Consider the following 27,517-nt stretch of genomic DNA (forward strand, 5'->3'; position numbering starts at 1 on the left):
AACAAGCAACTTATAAACTGTACAAGCACCAAAAACGCTGTTGTTTTGACAAGTAGCAATAAATCACTGATATCGATTAGGGGGGAAATCAGGTTGTACGGGATGTTGAAACTAACACAACTAAAAAAACACATGGAAATGGGAGATATATTTTACCTCACTGGTTAGAGGACAACCTGCCAAAGACAGTCAGCTACATTTTGGAGTGATACATTTAGGGGTCGCTAAACAAAGGAACACAACACTTATTTGTCATAACTCATCACTAAAATCAATTGTGCCGAGAGGAGGGAGATGAGGTTGCACGTCCTGTTAAACTAACAGCTCAAAAACCACACGGAATCTGGGAATAATGTGTACATCCCTGGTTAGAGGACAATTTGTAGAAAACAGCCAGATACATTTTGATTCAAGTGGGTCACCAACATGGTAAGTGTAACACAACTCTATTTTTGTTAGTCACTTTTTGTTAAATCTCATAAATAGTAACTCTTCCAATTCAGAGCCTGGATTTTCCCCCTGAGGCTAATATCCATATCATGTTGAAATCAATAGAACAGGGGACAAACGTTTAGGGTTCTACATTGTGACATCATTAAATTACTCCTACTACAATATTAAAACATTCTACATTGTGACATCATTAAATACTCCTTCTACAATGTTAAAACATTTGACATGAATTCATTGATTGAGGTATTTTATCAGATTATCTCTGGTCACACTGATCACAGCTGAGGTTTCTCCTGTATGTGTTATATGGTGTGTAGTCCGCTTGCTAGACGTAGTAAAACACTTTCCCACATTGAGCACAGCTATAAGATTTCTCTCCTGTGTGTGTTTTCTCTGGTGTGATATCAGGCTGGTTGACTGAGTAAAACTCTTCCCACATTGATTACAGCTAAAAGGCTTCTCTCCTGTGTGTTTTCTCTGGTGTTTAGTCAGACAGCTAGACTCAGTAAAGCTCTTCCCACATTGAACACAGCTATATGGTTTCTCTCCTGTGTGTGTTCTCCGGTGTTTAGTCAGACTGTTAGATGTAACAAAACTCTTCCCACATTCATCACAGCTATAAGGTGTCTCTCCTGTGTGTGTTCTCCGGTGTTTAGTCAGACTGTTAGATAAAACAAAACTCTTCCCACATTCATCAAAGCTATAAGGTTTCTCTCCTGTGTGTGTTCTCTGGTGTGATATCAGGCCGGTTGACCTAGTAAAACTCTTCCCACATTGAGCACAGTTAAAAGGTTTCTCTCCTGTGTGTGTTCTCTGGTGTGATATCAGGCTGGGTGATTGAGTAAAACTCCTCCCACATTGAGTACAGCTATAAGGTTTCTCTCCTGTGTGTATTCTCTGGTGAAGAGTCAGTATACGCGATGTTGTAAAACTATTCCCACATTCATCACAGCTATAAGATTTCTCTCCTGTGTGTGTTCTCTGGTGTGATATCAGGCTGTTTGAATGACTAAAGCTCTTCCCACATTGAGTACAGCTATACGGTTTCTCTCCTGTGTGTGTTCTTTGGTGTACAATAAGATGGCTAGATGTATCAAAACTCTTCCCACATTGACCACAGCTATAAGGTTTCTCTCCTGTGTGGATTCTCTGATGAATTTTCATGCCTGATGAGGTGGTGAATCTTTTCCCACAGTCAGAGCAGCAGTAAGGTTTCTTCCCTGTGGATCTCTGCTGGTGTTTCTTGAGGTGTGCTAATGTGGAGAGACTCTTCTCTGCCTTGTCAGCATCACGAGGTTGTTGAGGCTCCCCAGAGGACCCACGGTAGGTCCGTCTCACTCCTGTGTGAACAACAAAGTCAGACAGATGGTTAAAAGCCCACAACAGCGGAAATCCACTGTAAAAAAGTGATGCCAACAGCGTAGCCATGATGTTGTACAACAATTGACGTCTGTAATGAATGTAATGATTATTTGACATTTGTCTTAAAATGAGCAAGAACAGTCATATTTTGTCTTGTTTTCACATTAGTAGTAACATCTAAGACGATAAATGAGTTACTCATGTTGTTGAAACTCTAAGCAGTGTGCCAGACGACCTTTGGTCTCCAATATAGGCCCCTTTCTGTGTTTAATAAAATTGCGGCACGAGGGCGATGCACATGCAATTTGGTTGTAGAAACTCCTCCTTGCTAATGAGGAAACCGATAGTTATGGATGTAGTATATCTGCCAGGAGCAAAAATGGTGAGCAAAGATTTTAGCTTTTCACCATGTATTCTGAATGTGAATATGGGAAACCTCAGGGGAGTAACTTCCATTTACAGGTAGCTTATGAGTACATTTCACACTACTTTAGATTATAATTGTAAGGCTCGTTTGAATGTCCTGCTTAAGATAATGTTAGTGTCATCATTGCAAATCAAACGCTTTGTACTTAAAAAACACTTCAACCAGTAAAATGCTCTTTGGCTTTTCCATCAGCCTGACAATGAGGGTTTGCACACTGTTTGCCAAATTGGCCCATAACTTCACCTAACAACAAATATACCTATGTAATGAACGAAGAAGCACTTTGGTTGTTGTTGCATGACATACATAGTGTCCTCTAGGACCCATAACAATAACATAGACCTACTGTAGGACCCATAACAATAACATAGACCTACTGTAGGACCCATAACAATAACATAGACCTACTGTAGGACCCATAACAATAACATAGACCTACTCTAGGACCCATAACAATAACATAGACCTACTGTAGGACCCATAACTTCACCTAACAACATTGACCTACTGTAGGACCCATAACAATAACATAGACCTACTGTAGGACCCATAACTTCACCTAACAACAACAACATAGACCTACTGTAGATCCCATAACTTCACCTAACAACATAGACCTACTGTAGGACCCATAACTTCACCTAACAATAACATAGCCCTACTGTAGGACCCATAACTTCACCTAACAATAACATAGACCTACTGTAGGACCCATAACTTCACCTAACAACATTGACCTACTGTAGGACCCATAACAATAACATAGACCTACTGTAGGACCCATAACTTCACCTAACAACAACATAGACCTACTGTAGGACCCATAACTTCACCTAACAACAACATAGACCTACTGTAGGACCCATAACTTCACCTAACAACAAATAAAGGAAAATAGCTCTGTGTGTTGTACAATAGCCTGTCCATCAAGGAACACACTGAACTCTGTCTGAGAAGCAGTTGGTAAACCAGGCGAGTCAGTCATTTGAGAAACCAAGGCTGTTGAGTCTGCTGATAAGAATACGGTGATTGACAGAGTCGAAAGCCTTGGCCAGGTTGATGAAGACGGCTGCACAGTACTGTCTATCGATGGCGGTTATGATATCATTTAGTACCTTGAGCGTGGCTGAGGTGCACCCGTGACCAGCTTGGAAACTGGATTGCACAGCGGAGAAGGTACGGTGGGATTCGAAATGGCCAGTGATCTGTTAGTAAACTTGGCTTTCGAAGACTTTAGAAAGGCAGGGCAGGATGGATATAGGTCTGTAACAGTTTGGGTCTAGAGTGTCACCCCCTTTGAAGAGGGGGATGACCGCGGAAGCTTTCCAATCTTTAGGAATCTCGGACAAAACGAAAGAGAGGTTGAACAGACTAGTAATAGGGGTTGCCACAATGGCGGCGGATAACTTTAGAAAGAGAGTGTCCAGATTGTTTAGCCCAGCTGATTTGTACGGGTCCAGGTTTTGCAACTCTTTCAGAACATCAGCTATCTGGATTTGGGTGAAGGAGAAGCTGGGGAGGCTTGGGCAAGTAGCTATGGGGGGTGGGGAGCTGTTGGCCGGGGTTGGGGTAGTCAGGATAAAAGCATGGCCAGCTGTAGAGAAATGCTTATTGAAATTCTCGATTATCATGGATTTATCGGTGGTGACAGTGTTTCCTATCCTCAGTGCAGTGGGCAGCTGGGAGGAGGTGCTCTTATTCTCCATGGACTTTACAGTGTCCCAAAACCTTTTGGAGTTAGAGCTACAGGATGCAAATTTCTGTTTGAAAAAGCTAGCTTTTGTTTTCCTAACTGACTGTGTGTATTGGTTCCCGACTTCTCTGAAAAGTTGCATATCGCGGGGATTATTCAATGTTAGTGCAGTACGCCACAGGATGTTTTTGTGCTGGTCGAGGGCAGTCAGGTCTGGAGTGAACCAAGGGCTATATCTGTTCTTAGTTTTACAATTTTTGAAAGGGGCATGCTTATTTAAGGTGGTGAGGAAATTACTTTTAAAGAACAACCAGGCATCCCAGTTTAGGTCACCTAACAGAACGAACTCTAAAGATAGATGGGGGAAATCAATTCACATATGGTGTCCAGGGCAGCTGGGAGCTGAGGGGGGTCTATAACAGGCGGCAACAGTGAGAGACTTATTTCTGGAGAGATTCATTTTTTTACTAGAAGCTCGAACTGTTTGGGCTTAGACCTGGAAAGTATGATAGAACTTTAAGGCCATCTCTGCAGTAGATTGCAACTCCTCCCCCTTTGGCAGTTCCATCTTGATGGAAAATGTTGTAGTTTGGGATGGAAATGTCAGAATTTTTGGTGGCCTTCCAAAGCCAGGATTCAGACACGGCAAGGACATCAAGATTGGTGGAGTGTGCTAAAGCAGTGAGTAAAACAAACTTAGGAAGGAGGCTTCTGATGTTAACATGCATAAAACCAAGGCTTTTACGGTTACAGAAGTCAACAAATGAGAGTGCCTGGGGACACACAGGGCCTGGGATAACGTCTACATCACCCGAGGAACAGAGGAGTAGGATGAGGGTACGGCTAAAGGATATCAGAACTGGTCGTCTAGTGCGTTGGGAACAGAGAATAAAAGGAGCAGATTTCTGGGCGTGGTAGGATAGATTCAAGGCATAATGTACAGACAGGGGTATGGTAGGGTGCGGGTACAGTGGAGGTAAACCTAGGCATTGAGTGACGATTAGATAGGTTGCATCTCTGGAGGCAACAGTTATGCTAGGTGAGGTGTCAGGGAAATTGCAAGATTATGTTATAATGCTTGTATTGCATTATAATGGTTGTTTTATTCGACAGAATAGAGTATTCTGTTAATTATTGTGTGTGTTCTACTGAGGATGGGCCTCTATGAGATAACACTGACAGAGGTGATTTACGATGTCTTTGGGTGATAAAACCTAAAGAGCATTCCAGAGAACATGAGTTAGTGGTTCTGTTCTATACCGTACCAGGAAGAGACGGCTCCAGTTTGGAGTAGGTGGGCCAGACACTGGTCTATACAATGAAAACTGTTGACACAGCAGATGCTGTCTGCTATGTAGTATAGATATCTTTCATACAAATCTTAACCTTGTGACCATTCTATGTATCTGTTGTTCGTCATGTAGGTTGAAAGGGGTGTATCTTGGCTATAAAAGATCTTTGTACTTTTGTTTTGCCACTCTCAACAGATCATTAGAAAATGGTGAATCGTTGATAAGTCATTGCTATTGCAAAGCTCTTATTATTAAAGATTTAGTTTAAGTATAACTCTGACTTGTGTGAAGATTGTCTCTCCTCATTTGATAGTAAAGAAATTAACCACCACAGAGGTCACCGCATGTGTGGGAGGTGGGACAAAAGAGCTCTCTGAGGCATGTTGAGTGGGACGAGGGGCTCCGCAGTAAAATAAAACAATGATAACTACCCTAAACAACAGTATACAAGGCATATTAACATTAGAGAGACATAAAGCGAGGCAAAAAGCAATCACAAGTGTTGATTGGGAGAGCTAGCTAAGATGATCTACCAACAGGACATCACGTGGTCATGATTTTATGTTGATTTGTAACTTGCAGGATAAACAAGATCCAAACCACCAGGGTGGTATGTCATGACGTTGCCCTCTCTCTGGGTACAGAGAACACAGTTGAACCCCCTCCCTCTGCACCAGGCCTTTTCTATGCACCATCCCCCAACCTCTATACTTCTGTGGTGAGAGGGGTCGTAAAATTCTAAAGGAGAATGTCCTGCCGCATGGCCCAGTTTTGAGACAGAGAGGGGTTTCATAGAGAGACAAAGGAAATTCTTCCAACTCACAGAATTGGGGAACCGAACGACATTTATGTTCTGGAGAAGGTATAAAAGATCGGTGAAGAATCCAGCTACGAACTGGTCCGCTTGGTACAATTTTGTGATACTCATTGGAGACAATAGTGCCATATTACCATACTAAGGTTTATATAATAGCCTCAGCTACGGGACTTGCATCTAAATGGTTGTATACAATGATTTAATAAGATTAAAGCTATTTGGAATATGTTGAGAGGCTATGTACTGATGTTAATGTGATAGAATTGTATTTCTGTTTAAAGCTTAACTCAGTCATCGGCACACCCCCAGGGACACAGACAAGACCTGGCGTCATGAGACAGCCTTTTTCTGTCATTCCGAATAAAACCCCCACCCAGGGTTACTTTCTTTAGACCAGGCCTCCACTCCATTACGAGTTGGCCAATAGGTTTGACCATGCATCCCTCTCCTGAACTTTGACCATACCACGTGGTTAAACTTTAGACTATCGATACCGACATAATAAGTCTTTGATATTAATTAATAGTCTGCAGCTAGAATAGTCTGCAGCTAGAAATTTGATATCATCGAACGCGGAGACCGACGAAACGTCCATTCTATAACGACATTAATGAATGTCGCTTTGAAAGATCCATTCTAATCGAGAGATAGAGAGAGAATGCGGACAAAACTCTCCAACAGGACAAAAACTCTCCAACAAGGATCCCGACGACACACTGAGCGTAAATATATATTGATTGCAATTGTTCCCGAATGAGTGAGCGTTCATGTGCAAAGGATTAGCATATCAATTGTTAATATTTATCAACTCTGTGGTGTCTTCTCCGCTGCCCCCAACTCCCTTGTTTGTTTATTAGCTGCCCTTTATGACCCTTTGTTTAACAAGACACCAGCCATGCCGGTTTAGCCCACTAGGGCACATTACTCTACCATTTCTTTGTAACGATAATTACTGTTTGTATGTTTTCTGTGAATTACTTTGTTTAGTAAATAAATGATTTTAAGACAGTTGATGTATGGATGACTTAGTAAAGACTGGATTCGTGCAGATACAACAATTTACGACGTTTGTAATGAGACTGACGCTAGGTAAAATACACCATTTAAAACAGAAGATAAATCGGCCTGTACTATAATATAATATATAATGTTATAATATAGGAAAGTTATATTAGGAAAATTATAACTTTGTAATCTGAATATTTTCCTTGGTGCCCCGATCTCCTAGTTAAATACAGTTAAACGATTAATCAGTTGAATCGCGTAATAATAATTGCAGGGAGTTATTTTGATAAACATGTCTTCAGTATAATGGTGCCCAAAGACACGACAATGGCGATGAATGGGCAGAGAGGGTCAGTTAACTACACACAGGGCCTGAGTTCGAGGCTGCGGCCGACAGATCAACAAAATAAACAAAATGGAGTACCGTGATTAATGAACAGTCCAGCAGGCATCAGCTATGTAGCCAAGTGATCATAGGGTCCAATGAACAGGAATATATGAAACAGGGAAGCCGTTAGGTAGTCGTTACTACGCTAGCCACGAGATGCGCCTGGCTCGAGGCTAACTGGTGCTAGCTTCGGGACAAGAGCACCGACGTCTGGCAAAGGCCGGTTGAGGGCACATCAGACGGAATTATGTCGGCAGACCAGTCGTGATGGATTGGCGGGGCTCCATGTTGACAAAGGGTCCAGGCCAATTGGCAAGAGGTATTGTAGCTGGAGTAATTTTGTTTGCTAGCCGGGAGATGCACCTGGCTTGAGGCTAACTGGTGCTAGCTTCAGGACAAGGGCGTTAGCCACTATAGCCAATCCGGTGCAAAGGTCCAGAGCTTACGGCAGGAATCCGGTGATGTAGTGGCTTCTAGTCATCTTAGTGAAGAGTCTGGGAGGCATCAGCTGTGTAGCCGAGTGATCATAGGGTCCACTGAGCAGGCCGGGAGATTGGCCAGGCTCAAGGCTAGCTTCGAGGCTGGGCCACTCGGTGGCAGCTAGCTAGCTGCAATTATCCGGTGTAATGGTCCAGAGCTTACGGCAGGAATACGGTGATGTAGCGGAGAAAAACAGTCCGATATGCTCAGGGTTGATATCGCGCTGTGCAGACTGGCAGGTATTATCCAGGCTAAAAGTGGCTGATGTCTGAGCTAAAAAGGTAAAGGCCGCTAGCAGTGGCTAACAATGACTAAATAGCTAGTAGCTAATTAGCTGGTTAGCTTCTGATGGAGGTTCTAGCTATAAGGTCTCGGCGGGTTGCTGGAAGGTATATTTAATTAAAAAATGGAACAAGAGATTGAAATATGTTGCAATATATACAAAAAAATACGAAAAAAACATAACATTTACAACAAACACGTCTTACTGCTACGCCATCTTGGATTACAAGATGACTCAGTTAAAAACCATTGGATTTAGCAAACTCTGAAATGATTTAGGATTTCTGTGCCCACGAAAACGGTTTTCCCAGCGTAACATAAGGAGCCACTAAATGATACATAGTTCGAGTGCATTTCAGAATACAAAAAAATTGTCCGACAGCAAGATCCAGTATTTAAGTTGAAGTTCATCATATGACAAGCGTAACGTTATGACCCTAACTACTGTTCCCTGAAGGAGGGAAACTAGGTACAACATACTATTAAATCCACGCCTCTCTGGAAGCCCTGCCTTCCACAGGTGATGAGAGTGAGGCTTGGATTTATTCCTTAAATTTAATACGGCTCTTCACCGACCCAGGAAGGGGTGGGGCCAAATAGGTGTTGCACCTCGTTTCCCTCCTTCAGGGAACACTAATTATAGTGTTAGGTTCCATCCGCTTCCCTAAACCAATCCTGTCATCTCCTCCCGTCCACCCAGCACATTCCACAGCCACTCTGTCTTTCTACAGATCTCACTCCTTTATATACTCTGCCTCTGATCTATCATGTCTTTAATATCTCAATGTTCAAAGTTTAGCCCAAATCCAACAGTCATAAAGTTACACTCCCTTTCAGTCGGTCAACTTCGGTAAAACACTATGGGAAAATACAATCATTCCCCATGCCGACCCAAATGGATACTAAATGAAACGACCCCTGGCAAACCACCCAGACCTGACCCAGCAAGATGCGTCAGTTTTGTCAATTTATTAATAGTCTTTTGTTTGAAACACTCCTGTCAATGTTGAATAAGGACACACACCTGATTACGCATATAGAAGTAGGACTAGTCTACCTGGCCTGTGTGCAAATGTAGGTCTATAAATGTGCCCATTTGGGGATGTCTGACAGTACTTCTGATTGTCTTAATGCACCACCACTAATGAGTTGCGGAGCTTCTCAAATATTTTTTTTCCACCTCAAACAGCAAGTAAACAAAGTCTAATAAAAAGAAAATAAAGTAATTTCACCTTTATTTAACCAGGAAGGCTAGTTGAGAACAAGTTCTCATTTGCAACTGCGACCTGGCCAAGATAAAGCATAGCAATTCGACACATACAACAACACAGAGTTACACATGGAATAAACAAAACATAGTTAATACAGTCAAAAAATCAATTGCAAATGACAATAGTTCCTCAAATTATTTTTGTAAAATATTTCCAGCTCTCGCCCTTTCGATAACCACTCAGCATAAAAGGGAAAAATGTAATTCTCTGATCCAGTGGAAACATCATAAAATACCTGATTACTTCTTATCCTTTGCACAAATAGCCTACAGCTGTGTCTGTCCAGAACTCACTGGCATGGGAAACTCTGAGGGCCGAGAATATTTTATACAATGTTGCAAGCTTGTTACCTCGAGTTTTGGGCAGACCCAGTTGATAGTTGATACAATGTTTCAAGTTCGTTGTAGACAGGCCATGTGTAGCCAATGTGATTTTGTAGGATATTTTCTACCTGCAAGCTGCAATGTTTTTATTTGTTGGCTTTATGTAGGCTATTTTTACATAGTTGGCAATGGCAATAAAAGTTACTTTTAGATTTGTATAATTTTCATTTAGATAGAATGTAGATTAATCACAGACAATGATCTTGAGATACTATTATAAATTAAATGAAACTGTTCCACGAAAATGTGCATATGAAAATCATAACTGGCACCAGATCAGTAGAAATGGTCAGATAAATTGGCACTCCAAATGGAAAAGGTTGCCGACCGCTGGTGTAGCCCATTAACGGAAACTTCAGGAGCATAACGGCAGAATTTCTCTCCTTCTGGTTAGGTTATCTTGATCTCTGGCTCCCTTCAGTCATTTGTGTGTCTTAATTATTTGATCAAGCAGCGTGCTTAAAACATCAGACCAGTTCAGTACATAGAGTTGATTTTATTAAAACACATGGGGTGTGTCTATATATGGAAAAATACACGTAACATTTCAACCAATCGATTGGTAGAAAGAAAAGACGACTCTTGGTTGACCTAGATATATTTTAGGTGGGGACACTAGAACAGCACTAGAACATGATTTTGGGGGCCCTGAGTGGCGCAGCGGTCTAAGACACTGTATCTCAGTGCTTGAGGCGTCACTACAGACACCCCGGTTCGAGTCCAGGCTGTGTCACAACCGGCTGTGATTGGGAGTTAAATAAAGGTTACATTTTTTAAAATGAAATAAAACAGTTCATTCAGAAAGTTCACACCCCTTCCCTTTTTACACATTTTGTTACGTTACAGCTTTATTTTAAAATGGATTTAAAAAATAGAATCCTCATTAATCCACACACAATAATGAAAAAGTGAAAACAGGTAAAAAAACAGAAATACCTTATTTACTTAAGTATTCAGACCCTTTGCTATGAGACTCGAAATCGCTTCGGGTGCATCCTGTTTCCATTAATCATCTTTGAAATGCATCTACAACTTGTTCAGAATCCACCTGTGGTAAATTCAATTGATTGGACATGATTTGGAAGGCACACACCTGTCTATATAAGGTCCCAGAGTTGACAGTGCATGTCAGAGCAAAAACCAAGCAATGAGGACGAAGGAATTGTCCGTAGAGCTCCGAGACAGGATTGTGTCGAGGCACAGATCTGGGGAAGGGCACCAAAAAAAATTCTGCAGCATTGAAGGTCCCTAAGAACACAGTGGCCTCCATCATTCTTAAATGGAATACTCTTCCTAGAGCTGGTCACCCGGCCAAACTGAGCGACAAGGGCCTTGATCAGGGAGTTGACCAAAAACCTGATGGTCACTCTGACAGAGCTCCAAAGTTCCTCTGTGGAGATAGGAGAAACTTCCAGAAGGACAACCATCTCTGCAGCACTCCACCAATCAGACCTTTATGGTAGAGTGGCCAGACGGAAACCACTCCTCAGTAAAAGGCACATGACAACCTGCTTGGAGTTTGACAAAAGGCACCTTAACCTGTTGGGGCTATGGGGCAGTATTTGCACGTCCGGATAAAAAAACGTACCCGATTTAAACTGGTTACTACTCTTGCCCAGAAACGAGAATATGCACATACATAGTAGATTTGGATAGAAAACACAAAAGTTTCTAAAACTGTTTGAATGGTGTCTGAGTATAACAGAACTCATATGGCAGGCCAAAACCTGAGAAGATTCCATACAGGAAGGCCCTGTCTGACAATTTGTTATCCTTCTGTTGCATCTCTATCAAAAATACAGCATCTCTGCTGTAACGTGACATTTTCTAAGGCTTCCATTTGCTCTCAGAAGGCGCCAGAAAGTGGAATGAGATGTCTGCAGTCTCTGGGCGAAGTACAGCAGCTCTGTTTGTGAGTGGTAAGGCTGGGGACAGTGACACTGGAGATGCGCGTTTATGAGAATTCTCCATTTTTTTCTTTCAGCCTTTGAATGAATACAACGTCACCCGGTTGGAATATTATCGCTATTTTACGAGAAAAGTAGCATAGAAATTGATTTTAAACAGCGTTTGACATGCTTCGAAGTACGGTAATGGAATATTTAGAATTTTTTTGTCACGAAATACGCTCGCACGTCACCGTTGGGATAGTTACCTGAACGCATGAACAAAACGGCGGAATTTGGATATAACTATGAATTATTTGGAACCAAAACAACATTTGTTGTTGAAGTAGAAGTCATGGGAGTGCATTCTGACGAAGAACAGCAAAGGTAATCCAATTTTTCTTATAGTAAATCTGAGTTTGGTGAGGGCCAAACTTGGTGGGTGTCAAATTAGCTAGCAGTGATGGCCGGGCTATGTACTCAGAATATTGCAAAATGTGCTTTCGCCCAAAAGCTATTTTAAAATCTGACACCGCGATTGCATTAAGGAGTTCTGTATCTATAATTATTAAAATAATTGTTATGTATTTTCTGAATGTTAATCGTGAGTAATTTAGTAAATTCACCGGAAGTTTGCGATGGGTATGCTAGTTCTGAACATCACATGCTAATGTAAAAAGCTGTTTTTTGATATAAATATGAACTTGATTGAACAAAACATGCATGTATTGTATAACAATGTCATAGGAGTGTCATCTGATGAAGATCATCAAAGGTTAGTGCTGCATTTAGCTGTGGTTTTGGTTTTTGTGACATATATGCTTACTTTGAAAATGGCTGTGTGATTATTTTTGGCAGGGTACTCTCCTGATATAATCAAATGTTTTGCTTTCGCTGTAAAGCCTTTTTGAAATCGGACAATGTGGTTAGATTAACGAGAGTCTTGTCTTTAAAATGGTGTAAAATAGTCATATGTTTGAGAAATTGAAGTTATAGCATTTATGAGGTATTTGTATTTCGCGCCACGCGATTCCACTGGGCAAGCGTCCCACCTTGCCCAGGGAGGTTAAGACTCTAAGACCATGAGAAACAACATTCTCTGGCTTGATGAAACCAAGATTGAACTCTTTGGCCTGAATGCCAAGTGACACGTCTTGAGGAAACCTGGCACCATCCCTACGGTGAAGCATGGTGGTGGCAGCATCATGCTGTGGGGATGTTTTTCAGCAGCAGGGACTGGGGGACTAGTCAGGATCCAGGGAAATATTAACGGAGCAAAGTGCAGAGAGATCCTTGATGAAAACCTGCTCCAGAGTGCTGAGGACCTCAGACTGGGGACGAAGGTTCACCGTCCAACAGGACAACGACCTTAAGCACACAACCAAGACAACACAGGAGTGGCTTCAGTAGAAGTCTCTGAATGTCCTTGAGTGGCCCAGCCAGAGCCCGATCTAACATCTCTGGAGAGACCTGAAAATAGCTGTGCAGTGATGTTCCCCATCCAACCTGACAGAGTTGGAGAGAATCTGCAGAGAAGGATGGGAGGAACTCCCCAAATGCAGGTGTGCCAAATAAATGAGCTAAATGAATGGGGGGAAAAAATAATTTAATCAGTTTTTGAATAAGGCTTTAACGTAACAAAATGTGGAAAAAGTCAAGGGGTCTGAATACTTTCCGAATGCACTGTATACAGCAACACCTCCCCCATAAGCATTCCTGTCTTACATGTACATTTTAGTCATTTAGCAGACGCTCTTATCCAGAGCGACTTACAGTAGTGAATGCATACATTTCATTATTATTTTTTTTTGGTGCTGGCCCCCCGTGGGAATCGAAACTACAACCCTGGCGTTGCAAACACCATGCTCTACCAACTGAGCCACACGGGTCTTTTCTGTAGATGTTATGTCCCTGTATTGCTACTGCTGTATCAAAGGAATTATCTCAGTGAGTTTCAGAGATGAACAGTACAGTGCATTCCAAATTCAATAGGCAGGCAAGTAAACAAAAACGTTTTCAAATAAAAACTATTCCAGAAAATGTCAAAGCGTATATAACGTCCATCCAAGAGACTGTCAACCAATCGCGTTCACATTGTCATGTTCTGACACGCAGTTCCTAAGCTAATTCTCACTAAAATCCCTTTTTAAAGTCAGGGTATGAGTCGAGAAACCTGCCTATTTTCCTTGAAAGTACGGAAAGTCACGATTGCAAAGCTATACGATATTACAGAGAACAAGTTAATTATCTCACATCTCTGAAAATATTTGTAATGTTGTGCTTCTTGTTCACAGAGGTTAATTAATGCCAATGTTCTTTTCTTTAAGCTGTTAATACGAGTTGAAATGAGTTTCTGGTGATAGCTAGTGATACACAAGCTAGGTCTATTTGAAACATTGCCATCCCATGGCAGCATTTACCAGCCACCAGGTTCAGAAGATTTAAAACCACATAAAAAATATTTTAAACCCAATTCTATTTTTGCCCAAAGTTAAGATATAAATTATTCAAACTGAACATAATTCATGCTGGTTATTATTTTAGGCTATTTTAGTTTTGGAGTCAAAGATAGTTTTGGAATAGTTTTCAAACAGGTTTGTTATTTTATTTCAGTTTACTAAATAGTTTCCCCCTAATTACTTTTTCTATAATAAGCATGGAGGTTTCCCCTATCAACCAGTCATAGGTACTGGTGACAAAGCACCTCATAACCTAGCTGGGAATGGGACAGACTGAAACCACTCCCCTATCAACCAGTCATAGGAACTGGTGACAAAGCGCCTCGTAACCTAGCTGGGAATGGGACAGACTGAAACCACTCCCCTATCAACCAGTCATAGGTACTGGTGACAAAGCGCCTCGTAACCTAGCTGGGAATGGGACAGACAGAAACCACTCCCCTATCAACCAGTCATAGGTACTGGTGACAAAGCGCCTCGTAACCTAGCTGGGAATGGGACAGACGGAACCCTTCTGTGGTAACAGACGGAAGATTTGTAATTAAATCTAATTCCCAGGAATGGGGTTCATATGAACCACAGAGACTGTGTGTGGGATAATAACATGGCCGTGTCCAACCCTGCTTGTTCCCTCCACTCCGCTACCAACCACCAATCTCCAACAGGGCCCTTAACCTGTATCACTAGACACCTCATAGTGAGCTACAGGTAGGAATCAGCAATGAATCCCAATAATGAGACACCTCTGGGGAGGGGTGTCAGCAACATTTAAAAAATATATATAGTGTTTTATGATAAACCGTTTTTACAAATCTGTCAAGACACCAACTTAGACTTTACCGATTTTTATGTTATTTTTAAGTATTGTGTGAAATGATTTGACGTTATATGAAAGTACCGCAATTTATGTTTCTAGAAACGTATCGCAATTGAGAATCGATTCACATTTAGATGGAATATTTTACTATTTTAGCTGCCAGAGCCAGTCTACCTCTGAAAATAACATACAGTCCTTGGACCTTGAGGAGTAACGGGGGCAGCAATCAGCAGTAGAAACAATAACAAAGCGTACTCCCTGCCCGTTTCGGTAAAAAGCTGAGGGATGGGGCTGGAGAAATGTAACCATCCATGATATCAACATTATAGTTTTAACCATGTTTTGAGGATATACAATGTTTGTTTATATTTACTGACAAACATTGGAGTAAATAAAAGCTTCTATTTTGGGTTCTGATGGGGTACGACAGTTGAACTAGGCTCATGAGGCATTTATATGTGATTTCTTCAAGAAACAGATGGGTACACATCATTAATGTATAAGTCCCAAAATGGATGTAACAACTGCTGATTGCCCCTTTAAGAGAACATCTTGGGCTAATCTAATAGGAGATATTGAGGACTACAGTATATCAGGCAGTCATTGGATGCATTTGATCAATTGTTAACGTGTTGTTGATGGTCCACTCTTGATGTTCTACACGTTACAGTGAAGCTTCAGCCATTCCTACAGAACAACATTAAAGTGTAGAACCCCTTTACTGCATATTGGTTCAACGACTGCAGAGACGGTACTTACTGGTGTTAAACAGATCTCCAACCTCCTCTTCTTCCTCCAATGTGACAGTCATTTCCCCCTCCTCCTCTTTCAATCCAAAAACTGCATCCTCCTCTTTCTCTTCCTCCTCTTCTTTTACTGTAACATCCTCCTCATCTTTCACTCTGAACGCGTCTTCCTCTTCTTTCACTGAAACGTCTTTCTCTTCTTCTTTCACGGTAACAGCCTCACCCTCTACTTGTTTTTGTATTGTAACATCTTTCTCTTCCTCCTCCTCTTTCACAAGAGCCTCTTTCTCCGTCCAGCAGACCTCTTCTTTAACAGGAGGAAAGTAGCTTAGTGAACTCATGGTCGGGGATGTTAGCTAGTTAGCATTAGCGACTAGCCTAGTTCTAAGCTAACTTAGCAAACCAGCTAGCTGATAAACAACGTAAATATATCATTAAATGGGCCAACAAGTACATACAACAGAAGTGTGTTTAATACACAGCGACTAATATACACCAAACCAGTGTAAAGAGCGTGAATGTTGTAGCTATGTTTGCTAGAAAGCTACCGAGGTGTCTGACTAGCTGTTGTTGTTGAAGGAGCGTCCCGTCCACTAGATTATACGTCACACTGGCAGCATCGCCTGAACCTAAAAGACGCACATCGCCATCTGCTGACTGGAGGGTAACGCAGTTGAGGAACCAAACTTTTATTTTTCATTTATTTCAGAAAAGTTTAATATTATATTAAGTCGTTCAAAGAGAAGCATGTGTTGATTGATTCGTTTTTAATAAGTGAGAATTTAAAACAAACTTTACACCCACTACATATTTGCGTTGAACCATACTTCTGACATGGATCATTTTGACCCCAGAGGCATATCTTTTATCATAGCCAAAATGTATTTTATTAAATTCTTCCAATTTTTCATGACTTTGTCAATCAACTGGTTGTTAATACATCTAAATCATGGTTTAGTGTTTCTGTATCAATATGGACTTTTAACAAATTCAAATCCTTTGGAGTCATTTTGACCCCAGACAAAAGCACCTTTGATAAATAGGACGTTTATTTCAAATCAAAATCACATTTTATTGGTCACATCACGTGTTGAGCAGATATTATTGTGGGTGTAGTGAAATGCTTGTGATTCTAGCTCTGACAGTGCAGTAATATCTAACATGTAATATCTAACAATTTCACAACATATACCCAATACACACAAATCTAAGTATTTGAATCTAGGTTTCTCTGTAGACATGATGCATCCCACCAGAGGGTGGAGGGGCACCTGTATCAGTGGTTTTGACCAGATAGACACCTGCAGACACACAGTATAGTGCCTCCCATATACTCTCCTAAGATTGGACTTTTCTATGCCACGTATCACATGACTGTGTACAAAACTGCTAATGCGGCGGCAGGGTAGCCTAGTGGTTAGAGCGTTGGACTAGTAACCAAAAGGTTGCAAGTTCAAATTCTTGAGCTGACGAGGTACAAATCTGTTGTTCTGAACAAGGCAGTTAACCCACTGTTCATAGGCCGTCATTGAAAATAAGAATTTGTTCTTAACTGACTTGCCTAGTTAAATAAAGGTTAACATTTTTTGTTGTTGAAAACTCTACACAATCCCAAAGCAGGTTTTTAGACATTTTTACAAATGTACTTAAGTATTCAGACCCTTTGCTATGAGACTCGAAATTGAGTTCAGATGCATCCTGATTCCATTAATCATCCTTGAGATGTTTCTACAACTTGATTGGAGTCCACTTGTGGTAAATTAAATTGGTTGGACATGATTTAGAAAGGCACACACCTCTCTATATAAGGTTCACAGTGCATGTCAGAGCAAAAACCAAGCCATGAGGTCAAAGGAATTGTCCATAGAGCTCTGAGACATTATTGTGTCAAGGCACAGATCTGGGGAAAGGTACCAAAAAATGTCTGCAAGAACACAGTGGCCTCCATCATTCTGAAATGGAAGAAGTTTGGAACCACCAAGACTCTTCCGAGAGCTGGCTGCCTGGCCAAACTGAGCAATCAGGGGAGAAGTGCCTTGGTCAGGGAGGTAACCAAGAACCCGATGGTCACTCTGACAGAGCTCCAGAGTTCCTCTGTGGAGATGGGAGAACCTTCCAGAAGGACCATAATCTCTGCAGCACTCCACCAATCAGGCCTTTGTGGTAGAGAGGCCAGACGGAAGCCACTCCTCAGTAAAAGGCATATGACAGCCCACTTGGAGTTTGCCAAAAGGCACCTAAAGGACTCTCAGATGATGAGAAACAAGATTCTCTGGTCTGCTTAAACTAAGATTGAACTCTTTGGCCTGAATGCCAAGTGTCACGTCTGGAGGAAAATTTGCACCATCCCTACGGTGAAGCATGGTGGTGGTAGCATCATGCTGTGGGGATGTTTTTCAGCAGCAGTGCAAATTGTCCACTGATATTGGTGTAACTTCTCACCCCTTTTGGCTGTATGAAAGTTAATTTCCCCTCAGACACACATGTGTTCTTTGATATAATGAAGGTCATTTGTGTTGAATGTACTTTTCCCCTCCTCTTTATTATTCCAAGAGATAAACTGCTGATGAACAACCACATTTCTAAATGACACCTGGTCTATTCTTCTATTCTAACTCTCAACAGTAAGTTTAGACCCCGACTGATTTAAATATATATATATTATTATTTATTACAAACAACACAAGGAAGGGGTAACATTAAAGTATTAGAACATGAAGGACAAACAATACAGCATCAAGACACTATCAAACATGTATCAGTCTGTCTACAACAGAGCCATCCTTATGTGTGAGGGTGCGTGTGGATGATAGTGATATAAAATATATGTCATAGTTTCCTTTTTCATGATCACAATCTAGTGAAACCCGAACCCTCCAAGATCCCCCCCGCCACAGTTCCCCAATAGCTGTTCCTCAACCCTCCAAGATCCCCCCCACAGTTCCCCAATAGCTGTCCCTCAACCCTCCAAGATCCCTCACACAGTTCCCCAATAGCTGTCCCTCAACCCTCCAAGATCCCCCCACAGTTCCCCAATAGCTGTCCCTCAACCCTCCAAGACCCCTCACACAGTTCCCCAATAGCTGTCCCTCAACCCTCCAAGATCCCCCCACAGTTCCCCAATAGCTGTCCCTCAACCCTCCAAGATCCCCCCACAGTTCCCCAATAGCTGTCCCTCAACCATTCGAGACCCCTCCCACAGTCCCCCCTAATAAAAAAAGACAATTAATTCCATTCCCCACCTCCAAGAACCTCCCAATGCACCAACAACCAAGAGAATGAACTAAAGAGAAAAAGGAAAAGACAGAAGAAAACAGCAAACAACAATGCAAAAACATTATAAAACAAAATAATACATTTAAAACAAAGGACATCAAGGACAACTAAAATCATAACAGCAATGCCAACTGTATATGTTTTTGTGCATGTCTGGCACTATTACATGTATGTGTGTGTTCTTGTATGTGTTTGTTTGAATGAGAGTGTGTGAATATGCATGTGTTCCTGCACGGCATCAGCCTCAGGCAAACCAGCATTAGTTGTAAAAACACTGCCACTTAGTGTCATTCAAATGTACTTTTATTATGTTTGATTTTGACTTAAAAAAATAAAAAACGTTTATCTTTTGACCATCTCCTATCATCTACCATGAGGTAGTCACCTGGAATGCATTTCAATTTACAGGTGTGCCTTGTTAAATGTTAATTTGTGGAATTTCTTTCTTTCTTAAATGCATTTGAGCCAATCAGTTGTGTTGTGACAATGTAGGGGTGGTATACAAAAGATAGCCCTATTTGTCTATATTATAGCAAGAACAGCTCAAATAAGCAAAAAGAAATGACAGTCCGTCATTACTTTAACACATGAAAGTCAGTCAATACGGAAACTTTCAAAAACTTTGAATGAATCTTCAAGTGCAGTCACAAAAACCATCCATCGCTATGATGAAGCTGGCTCTCATGAGGATTGCCACAGGAAAGGAAGACCCAGAGTTACCTCTGCTGCAGAAGATAAGTTCATTAGAGTTAACTGTGAAGACAACAACTATGCCTATGAGATGGTTTGGGATGAATCGGACCGCAGAGTGAAGGAAATGCAGCCAACAATTGCTCAGCATATGTGGGAACTCCTTCAAGACTGTTGGAAAAGCATTCCAGGTGAGAAAATGCAAAGAGAGTGTGCAAAGCTGTCATCAAGGCAAAGGGTGGCTACTTTGAAGAATTTCAAAGATAAAATATATTTTGATTTGTTTAACACTTTTTTGGTTACTACATGATTCCATATGAGTTACTTCATAGTTGTGTTGTCTTCACTATTATTGTACATTTTTTACATTTACATTTTAGTTATTTAGCAGAAGCTCTTATCCAGAGCAACTTACAGTACTGAATGCATACATTTCATGCATTCTTTTTTTTTTTTTTGTACTGGCCCCCCGTGGGAATCTAACCCACAACCCTGGCATTGCACACACCATGCTCTACCAACTGAGCCACAGGGAAGGCCAACTTAGACAACAGTTAAAATAAAGAAAAAACATTGAATTTGTAGGTGTGTCCAAACAATTGTTCGGTACTGAATATGCATTGTGGAGGAGAACTGATCTTAGATCTGTACAAAGGCATAACATCTACAGCAGGAACAACTGTCTGTGTTAAAAAGGCCCAGCTGGATTGAATTGAGCTATTTAAAATGACATATTTGAATGTGAAATGATTTGTTCTGTTTGTCAATACAAGACAGGGTCTGTGGAGGCTTGGCCTATTAGTGGTAGATTTGGGGGAGAATTTGAGTTGGAATAGTGATAGATTTTTGGAGGGACCCTTGTCACTACAGCCAATCAGCGAGCAGCTTCCCTTCCCCCACACCGTAGGCAGTTCTGTTACTCACAACACTTCCCCTGCTTTCCTCAACAATGGAAAAGCCCACTGAACTAAAGCCTTGCCATTTCAGATCTTTTTTAAAAGATTGGGGAATTTTTTACAATTAGGAAATAATTTTTCATGTTTTACTCATACCTCAGCCAGCATTGTGAATGGTTAGGAAATAATATGTCATGTTTTACTCGTACCTCAGCCAGCATTGTGAATGGTTAGGAAATAATAGGTAATGTTTTACTCGTACCTCAGCCAGCATTGTGAATGGTTAGGAAATAATATGTCATGTTTTACTAGTACCTCAGCCAGCATTGTGAATGGTTAGGAAATAATATGTCATGTTTTACTCGTACCTCAGCCAGCATTGTGAATGGTTAGGAAATAATATGTCATGTTTTACTCGCACATCAGCCAGCATTGTGAATGGTGTCTGATGCAGTGACATACTAGACCATGGCAGTAAATCTAATACTTAGGTGTTTTTAGTCATGCATGAAAGGTCTGGGGTGGTTCTGTGGTTATAAGTTACTGACTTTGGAATACATTTCTGGCCATGCTGACAGGGTCTGAATCAAAACCAATGTCCACCTGGTACACTGACAGGGTCTGAATCAAACCCAATGTCCACCTGGTACACTGGCAGGGTCTGAATCAAACCCAATGTCCACCTGGTACACTGGCAGGGTCTGAATTAAACCCAATGTCCACCTGGTACACTGACAGGGTCTGAATCAACCCAATGTCCATCTGGTACACTGACAGGGTCTGAATCAACCCAATGTTAAGGGGAGGGAAGATTGGTCAAGAGGGTGATGATTATTGTTGTTCTACTGCCAGATTGTTATGCAACAACACTGTTTACAAAAGCTTTGTTAAATCAGCACAACAGTTTTCAGCTGTGCTAACATAATTGCAAAAGGGTTTTCTAATGATCAATTAGCCTTTTAAAATGATAAACTTGGATTAGCTAACACAACGTGGCATTGGAACACAGGAGTGATGGTTGCTGATAATGGGCCTCTGTACGCCTATGTAGATATTCCATAAACAATCAGCTGTTTCCAGCTACAATAGTCATTTACAACATTAACAATGTCTACACTGTATTTCAGATCAATTTGATGTTATTTTAATGGACAAAAAAAGTGTTTTTTCTTTCAAAAACAAGAACATTTCTAAGTGACTCCAACCTTTTGAACGGTAGTGTTAATCATTTTAGAATAAGACTGTAATGTAACAAAATGTGGAAAAAGTGAAGGGGTCTGAATACTTTCCGAATGCACTGTATTGTTACACCATGTAGCAGCAGTATATACCTAGTCTGTTCATTATATACATCTACATGATGTATTGTTACACCATGTAGGAGCAGTATAGACCTAGTCTGTTCATTATATACATCTACATGATGTATTGTTACACCATGTAGGAGCAGTATAGACCTACAGTAGCTGGCTACTTATTTATATGTTGTTTGACTGAATGAAACTGCCTTAAATAATGTTTTACTACAGCACATTTTTCTCACTTATCAATCACCACATTCCTGTCTTTGTATGTCTCAATAGTATTATTTAATTAAATCCATGTAAGATAATCTTTGTCTGAAAATAAAATGTGATCCTCAACTGCGTTTCCCTCCAGTCAGCAGACGGCGATGTGCGTCTTTCAGGCGATGCTGCAGCGTGACGTATAATCTAGTGGACGGTTCTTCATAAACAGCTCGTCAACCACCTCGGTAGCTTGCTAGCCAACATAGCCGAAAGATTCAAGCTATTTAGACGCTTTCGGTCTATATTACCTACTGTGTTTTAGACACACTTCTGTCGTATCTACTTGTTAACCTATTTAATTTAATATTACGTTATTTTGTATTAGTCAGCTATAGTAGCTGGCTGGTTAAGTTAGCATTAGCCTAGTCGCTAATGATAGCTAGCTAGCTAACATCCCCGAACATGAGCTCCCTAAACTACTCCCCTCCTGTTAAACAAGAGGAGGTCTGCTGGACGGAGAAAGAAGCTCTGGGGCTGAACATTGTCGTGAAAGAGGAGAAGGAAGAAGAGGATGTTACAGTAAAACAAGAAGTAGAGGGTGAGGCTGTTACAGTGAAAGATGAAGAGAAAGACGTTTCAGTTAAACAAGAGGAAGAAGAGGATGATGCTGTTTTTGGAGTGAAGAAGGAAGGAGAGATTACTGTCACATTGAAAGATGAAGAGGAGGAGACAGGAGATCTGAGTAACACCAGTACGTACCGCCTTCAATTAGTTTTTAACTTTGGATATTCGGAGTTGGCTCGTCAATACCTCTTCAACGGAGGGTCCTGGGATGATGACTGATATGTCTAGAATCAGACGACGTAGAGAACAAGCTACCCCTTGTTTTCTCCGTTCCGTTTCCAAAAAGTGACTTAACATATATCTTTGAGGAGGGTCTATCTGCTGACCGCAGACTGGGGTTCACGGCATGTAGTGATTTTAATGTAGTGATGTTTTACTACACACCGTGCCCCCCCAATAGAGCCATGTGAGAGTTGGGTTGGCTACACCAAAGATTATGGATATACTGACAAGATGTCTCTCCGTCCTAACAAGGGGAGTCGTTGTCCACAAAGCTGCACTGTGGGTTGTCTATCTCCCACCTATCCTGTCTTTGGATTGGTGGATTCATCTTATTATTGTAATCTATTGTTTATATTCTATGAGGGTTGTTGACGTCAACCGCCTGTATTCAATGGAGAGAGATGCTAAGCTACTAGCATGAATATGCATAGCGATCTGGAGACAACTCCTATAGTGTTTTATCAAAGTTGTCGGTATGTCACGTGTCCACGTAACAACTTAATCATTACGAAACTTCTGTTGGATCAAGTAAACCTCACGTAGCAAATAAGCCATTCATTTTGTTGTTGACCAAATTCAACACTTAACACATTGGGTTGATAATTGTTTCCACTTGGATACAACCTACTGTAACCTACTGGCATGACCTAGAGAGATCCAACCTACTGGCATGACCTAGAGAGATACAACCTACTGTAACCTACTGGCATGACCTAGAGAGTTACAACCTACTTTAAACTACTGGCATGACCTAGGGAGTTACAACCAACCTTAAACCTACTGGCATGACCTAGAGAGTTACAATCTACTGGCATGACCTAGAGAGTTACAATCTACTGTAACCTACTGGCATAACCCAGAGCGATACAACCTACTGTAACCTACTGGCATGACCTAGAGAGATACAACCTACTGTAGCCTACTGGCATGACCTAGAGAGATACAACCTACTTTAGCCTACTGGCATGACCTAGAGAGATACAACCTACTGTAGCCTACTGGCATAACCTAGAGAGTTACAACCTACTTTAAACTACTGGCATAACCTAGAGAGTTACAACCTACTTTAACCTACTCACATGACCTAGAGAGTTACAATCTACTGTACCCTACTGGCATGACCTAGAGAGATACAAGCTACTGTAACCTACTGGCATGACCTAGAGAGATACAACCTACTGTAGCCTACTGGCATGACCTAGAGAGATACAACCTACTGTAGCCTACTGGCATAACCTAGAGAGTTACAACCTGCTGTAACCCAATGGCATGACCTAGAGAGATACAACCTACTTTAACCTACTGGCATGACCTAGAGTTACAACTTACTGTAACCTACTGGCATGACCTAGAGAGATACAACCTACTGTAGCCTACTGGCATAACCTAGCGAGATACAACCTGCTGTAACCCAATGGCATGACCTAGCGAGTTACAACCTACTTTAAACTACTGGCATAACCTAGAGAGTTACAACCTACTTTAACCTACTGGCATGACCTAGAGAGTTACAACCTACTGTAGTCTACTGGCATAACCTAGAGAGTTACAACCTACTGTAGCTTACTGGCATGACCTAGAGAGATACAACCTACTGTAACCTAATGGCATGACCTAGAGAGTTACAACCTACTGTAACCTAATGGCATGACCTAGAGAGATACAACCTACTGTAGCCTAATGGCATGACCTAGAGAGTTACAACCTACTGTAACCTACTGGCATAACCTAGAGAGTTACAACCTACTGTAGCCTAATGGCATGACCTAGAGAGGTACAACCTACTGTACCCTACTGGCATGACCTAGAGAGATACAACCTACTGTAACCTAATGGCATGACCTAGAGAGGTACAACCTACTGTAGTCTACTGGCATGACCTAGAGAGTTACAATCTACTGTAACCTAATGGCATGACCTAGAGAGTTACAACCTACTGTAACCTACTGGCATGACCTAGCGAGATACACTCTACTGTAACCTACTGGCATGACCTAGAGAGTTACAACCTACTGTAACCTACTGACATGACCTAGAGAGATACAACCTACTGTAGCCTACTGGCATGACCTAGAGAGATACAACCTACTGTGGCCTACTGGCATGACCTAGAGAGGTACAACCTACTGTAACCTACTGGCATGACCTAGAGAGATACAACCTACTGTAACCTAATGGCATGACCTAGAGAGTTACAACCTACTGTAACCTAATGGCATGACCTAGAGAGATACAACCTACTGTAACCTAATGGCATGACCTAGAGAGATACAACCTACTGTAACCTACTGGCATGACCTAGCGAGATACAACCTACTGTAGCCTAATGGCATGACCTAGAGAGATACAACCTACTGTAACCTACTGGCATGACCTAGAGAGATACAACCTACTGTAACCTAATGGCATGACCTAGAGAGTTACAACCTGCTGTAACCTAATGGCATGACCTAGAGAGTTACAACCTACTGTAACCTACTGGCATGACCTAGAGAGGTACAACCTACTGTAGCCTAATGGCATGACCTAGAGAGATGCAACCTACTGTAACCTAATGGCATGACCTAGAGAGATACAACCTACTGTAACCTAATGGCATGACCTAGAGAGATACAACCTACTGTAACCTACTGGCATGACCTAGAGAGTTACAACCTACTGTAACCTACTGGCATGACCTAGAGAGTTACAACCTACTGTAGCCTACTGGCATGACCTAGAGAGTTACAACCTACTGTAACCTAATGGCATGACCTAGAGAGTTACAACCTACTGTAACCTACTGGCATGACCTAGAGAGTTACAACCTACTGTAGCCTACTGGCATGACCTAGAGAGTTACAACCTACTGTAACCTAATGGCATGACCTAGAGAGATACAACCTACTGTAGCCTAATGGCATGACCTAGAGAGATACAACCTACTGTACCCTACTGGCATGACCTAGAGAGATACAACCTACTGTAACCTAATGGCATGACCTAGAGAGATACAACCTACTGTAACCTAATGGCATGACCTAGAGAGATACAACCTACTGTAGCCTAATGGCATGACCTAGAGAGATACAACCTACTGTAACCTACTGGCATGACCTAGAGAGGTACAACCTACTGTAACCTAATGGCATGACCTAGAGAGTTACAACCTACTGTAACCTACTGGCATGACCTAGAGAGATAGGTAGTCGTGCTGCACTTCGCTCCGCAGGTAATATTACATTTCATTACATTACAACGGTTTGATTTGTTTGATCTGAGCATTTTTTTTAGCTAGCTACATAGCTGTCTTTGTATCAAAGATAATTGTGTAGTTTAGAGTAATTATCGAGGTTAGCTAGCCAGCTATTTTCATACTCCGTGACGCCGTTCTCTAAAACTTAGTCAACACTGCTAGCTAGCCAACTTCTACCGACTTGCAGCACTGTAGAAACTAATACATTACAACGTAACGATTTGATTAGTGTAGTGTTAGCTAGCTACATAGTTGTCTTTGTCATAGTTTGATAATTGAATCCTACAGACGAAGAACCATTTTTGTGACAATTTTTCCATTTTAAGATAATCAGTTATTTTTATATTATTAATTGTGTGTACCACATTAGGTGTTTTATGGTTGACAAATAATTCACCATACTCATATCTTCCAACAACAATTGATATTTTTGTTATTTCAAAAAATACTTGCACATTCTAAAAAAAATTTTTTTAGAATGTGGAAGAACAGTATATCTCCAGCGATGATTTCAGTTTGTGGAAGAACAGTATATGTGACATTTTGCATGACACTTGTAAGATGTCCTTTTTTAACACCTGATATGTTTTAAGTACTTTCAAGTACAGATGCCCTTCATGTAAATAACTTAAATGCAATATGTAGTTAATTAATTTGTATGGAGGTTCATTTAAAGGTGGTCTATCAACTTTAGCACTGATGACTTTTCTTAAAAGTTGAGTCATGAAATCTTAGTCTCATTTAAAATGAAGCCCTCAATGTGAATATACCATAGAATAACTACAAAAATAGAATACAATTAAATTAATTCAATCAAAAGAAGCACAACTTGTACATATCAAATATGGATCAATGTGATGTGCCAATATGCATGTCCATTATGCAGGTCCCTAAGGTCAATATTACAAAACGTTCAGAAAACCATTCTCTTTGCCTTTAACACTATGATCAGCAATTAAGTTTTGAATTGCGTTAAACCCATGCTAAAGGCAAGAAATGTCCTTCTGTACTGAGGTGACGGCAGTAAATAAGTTAGCTGCTTAGAGTTAATGCTAAATGTGGTGACAGAGAGATGCACTGTATATTGTAATGAATAAAAAAAGGGAATCATTAGGATATTTTATTGTTAGAACAACATGTTACATGTTGATGGGATGTTAGTAAACTATTTTCTGTGCAATACCTGTGACTTTTAACCACCTCACTGAGGTGATCTGTAGTCCAGCTGGTCGCTTGAGGACAGAATCTGGAAGGTGCCTGAAGTCTTCACATTGCATCCTCATCACCTTGAATGGTTTCGCTGGT

The 27,517-nt window shown here is 41.1% G+C and overlaps 2 protein-coding genes across 2 annotated transcripts in view; one reads left to right on the forward strand and one right to left on the reverse strand.

Moving 5' to 3' along the window:
- Positions 1 to 27,517, forward strand: part of LOC115186454 (zinc finger protein 271-like) — a gene marked incomplete at its 3' end in the record, with an annotated part of 264,983 nt that overhangs the window by 227,942 nt on the left and 9,524 nt on the right. The window lies entirely within an intron of this gene.
- On the reverse strand, positions 880 to 1,671 carry LOC115186795 (zinc finger protein 180-like; the record flags this gene model as incomplete). The annotated part of the gene is made up of 1 exon (XM_029746287.1): positions 880 to 1,671. A coding segment is annotated over one exon (792 nt), but the record flags the coding sequence as incomplete, so codon positions are not given.

The sequence above is a fragment of the Salmo trutta genome, unplaced genomic scaffold (assembly GCF_901001165.1).
Source record: "Salmo trutta unplaced genomic scaffold, fSalTru1.1, whole genome shotgun sequence".
Lineage (NCBI taxonomy): Eukaryota > Metazoa > Chordata > Actinopteri > Salmoniformes > Salmonidae > Salmo > Salmo trutta.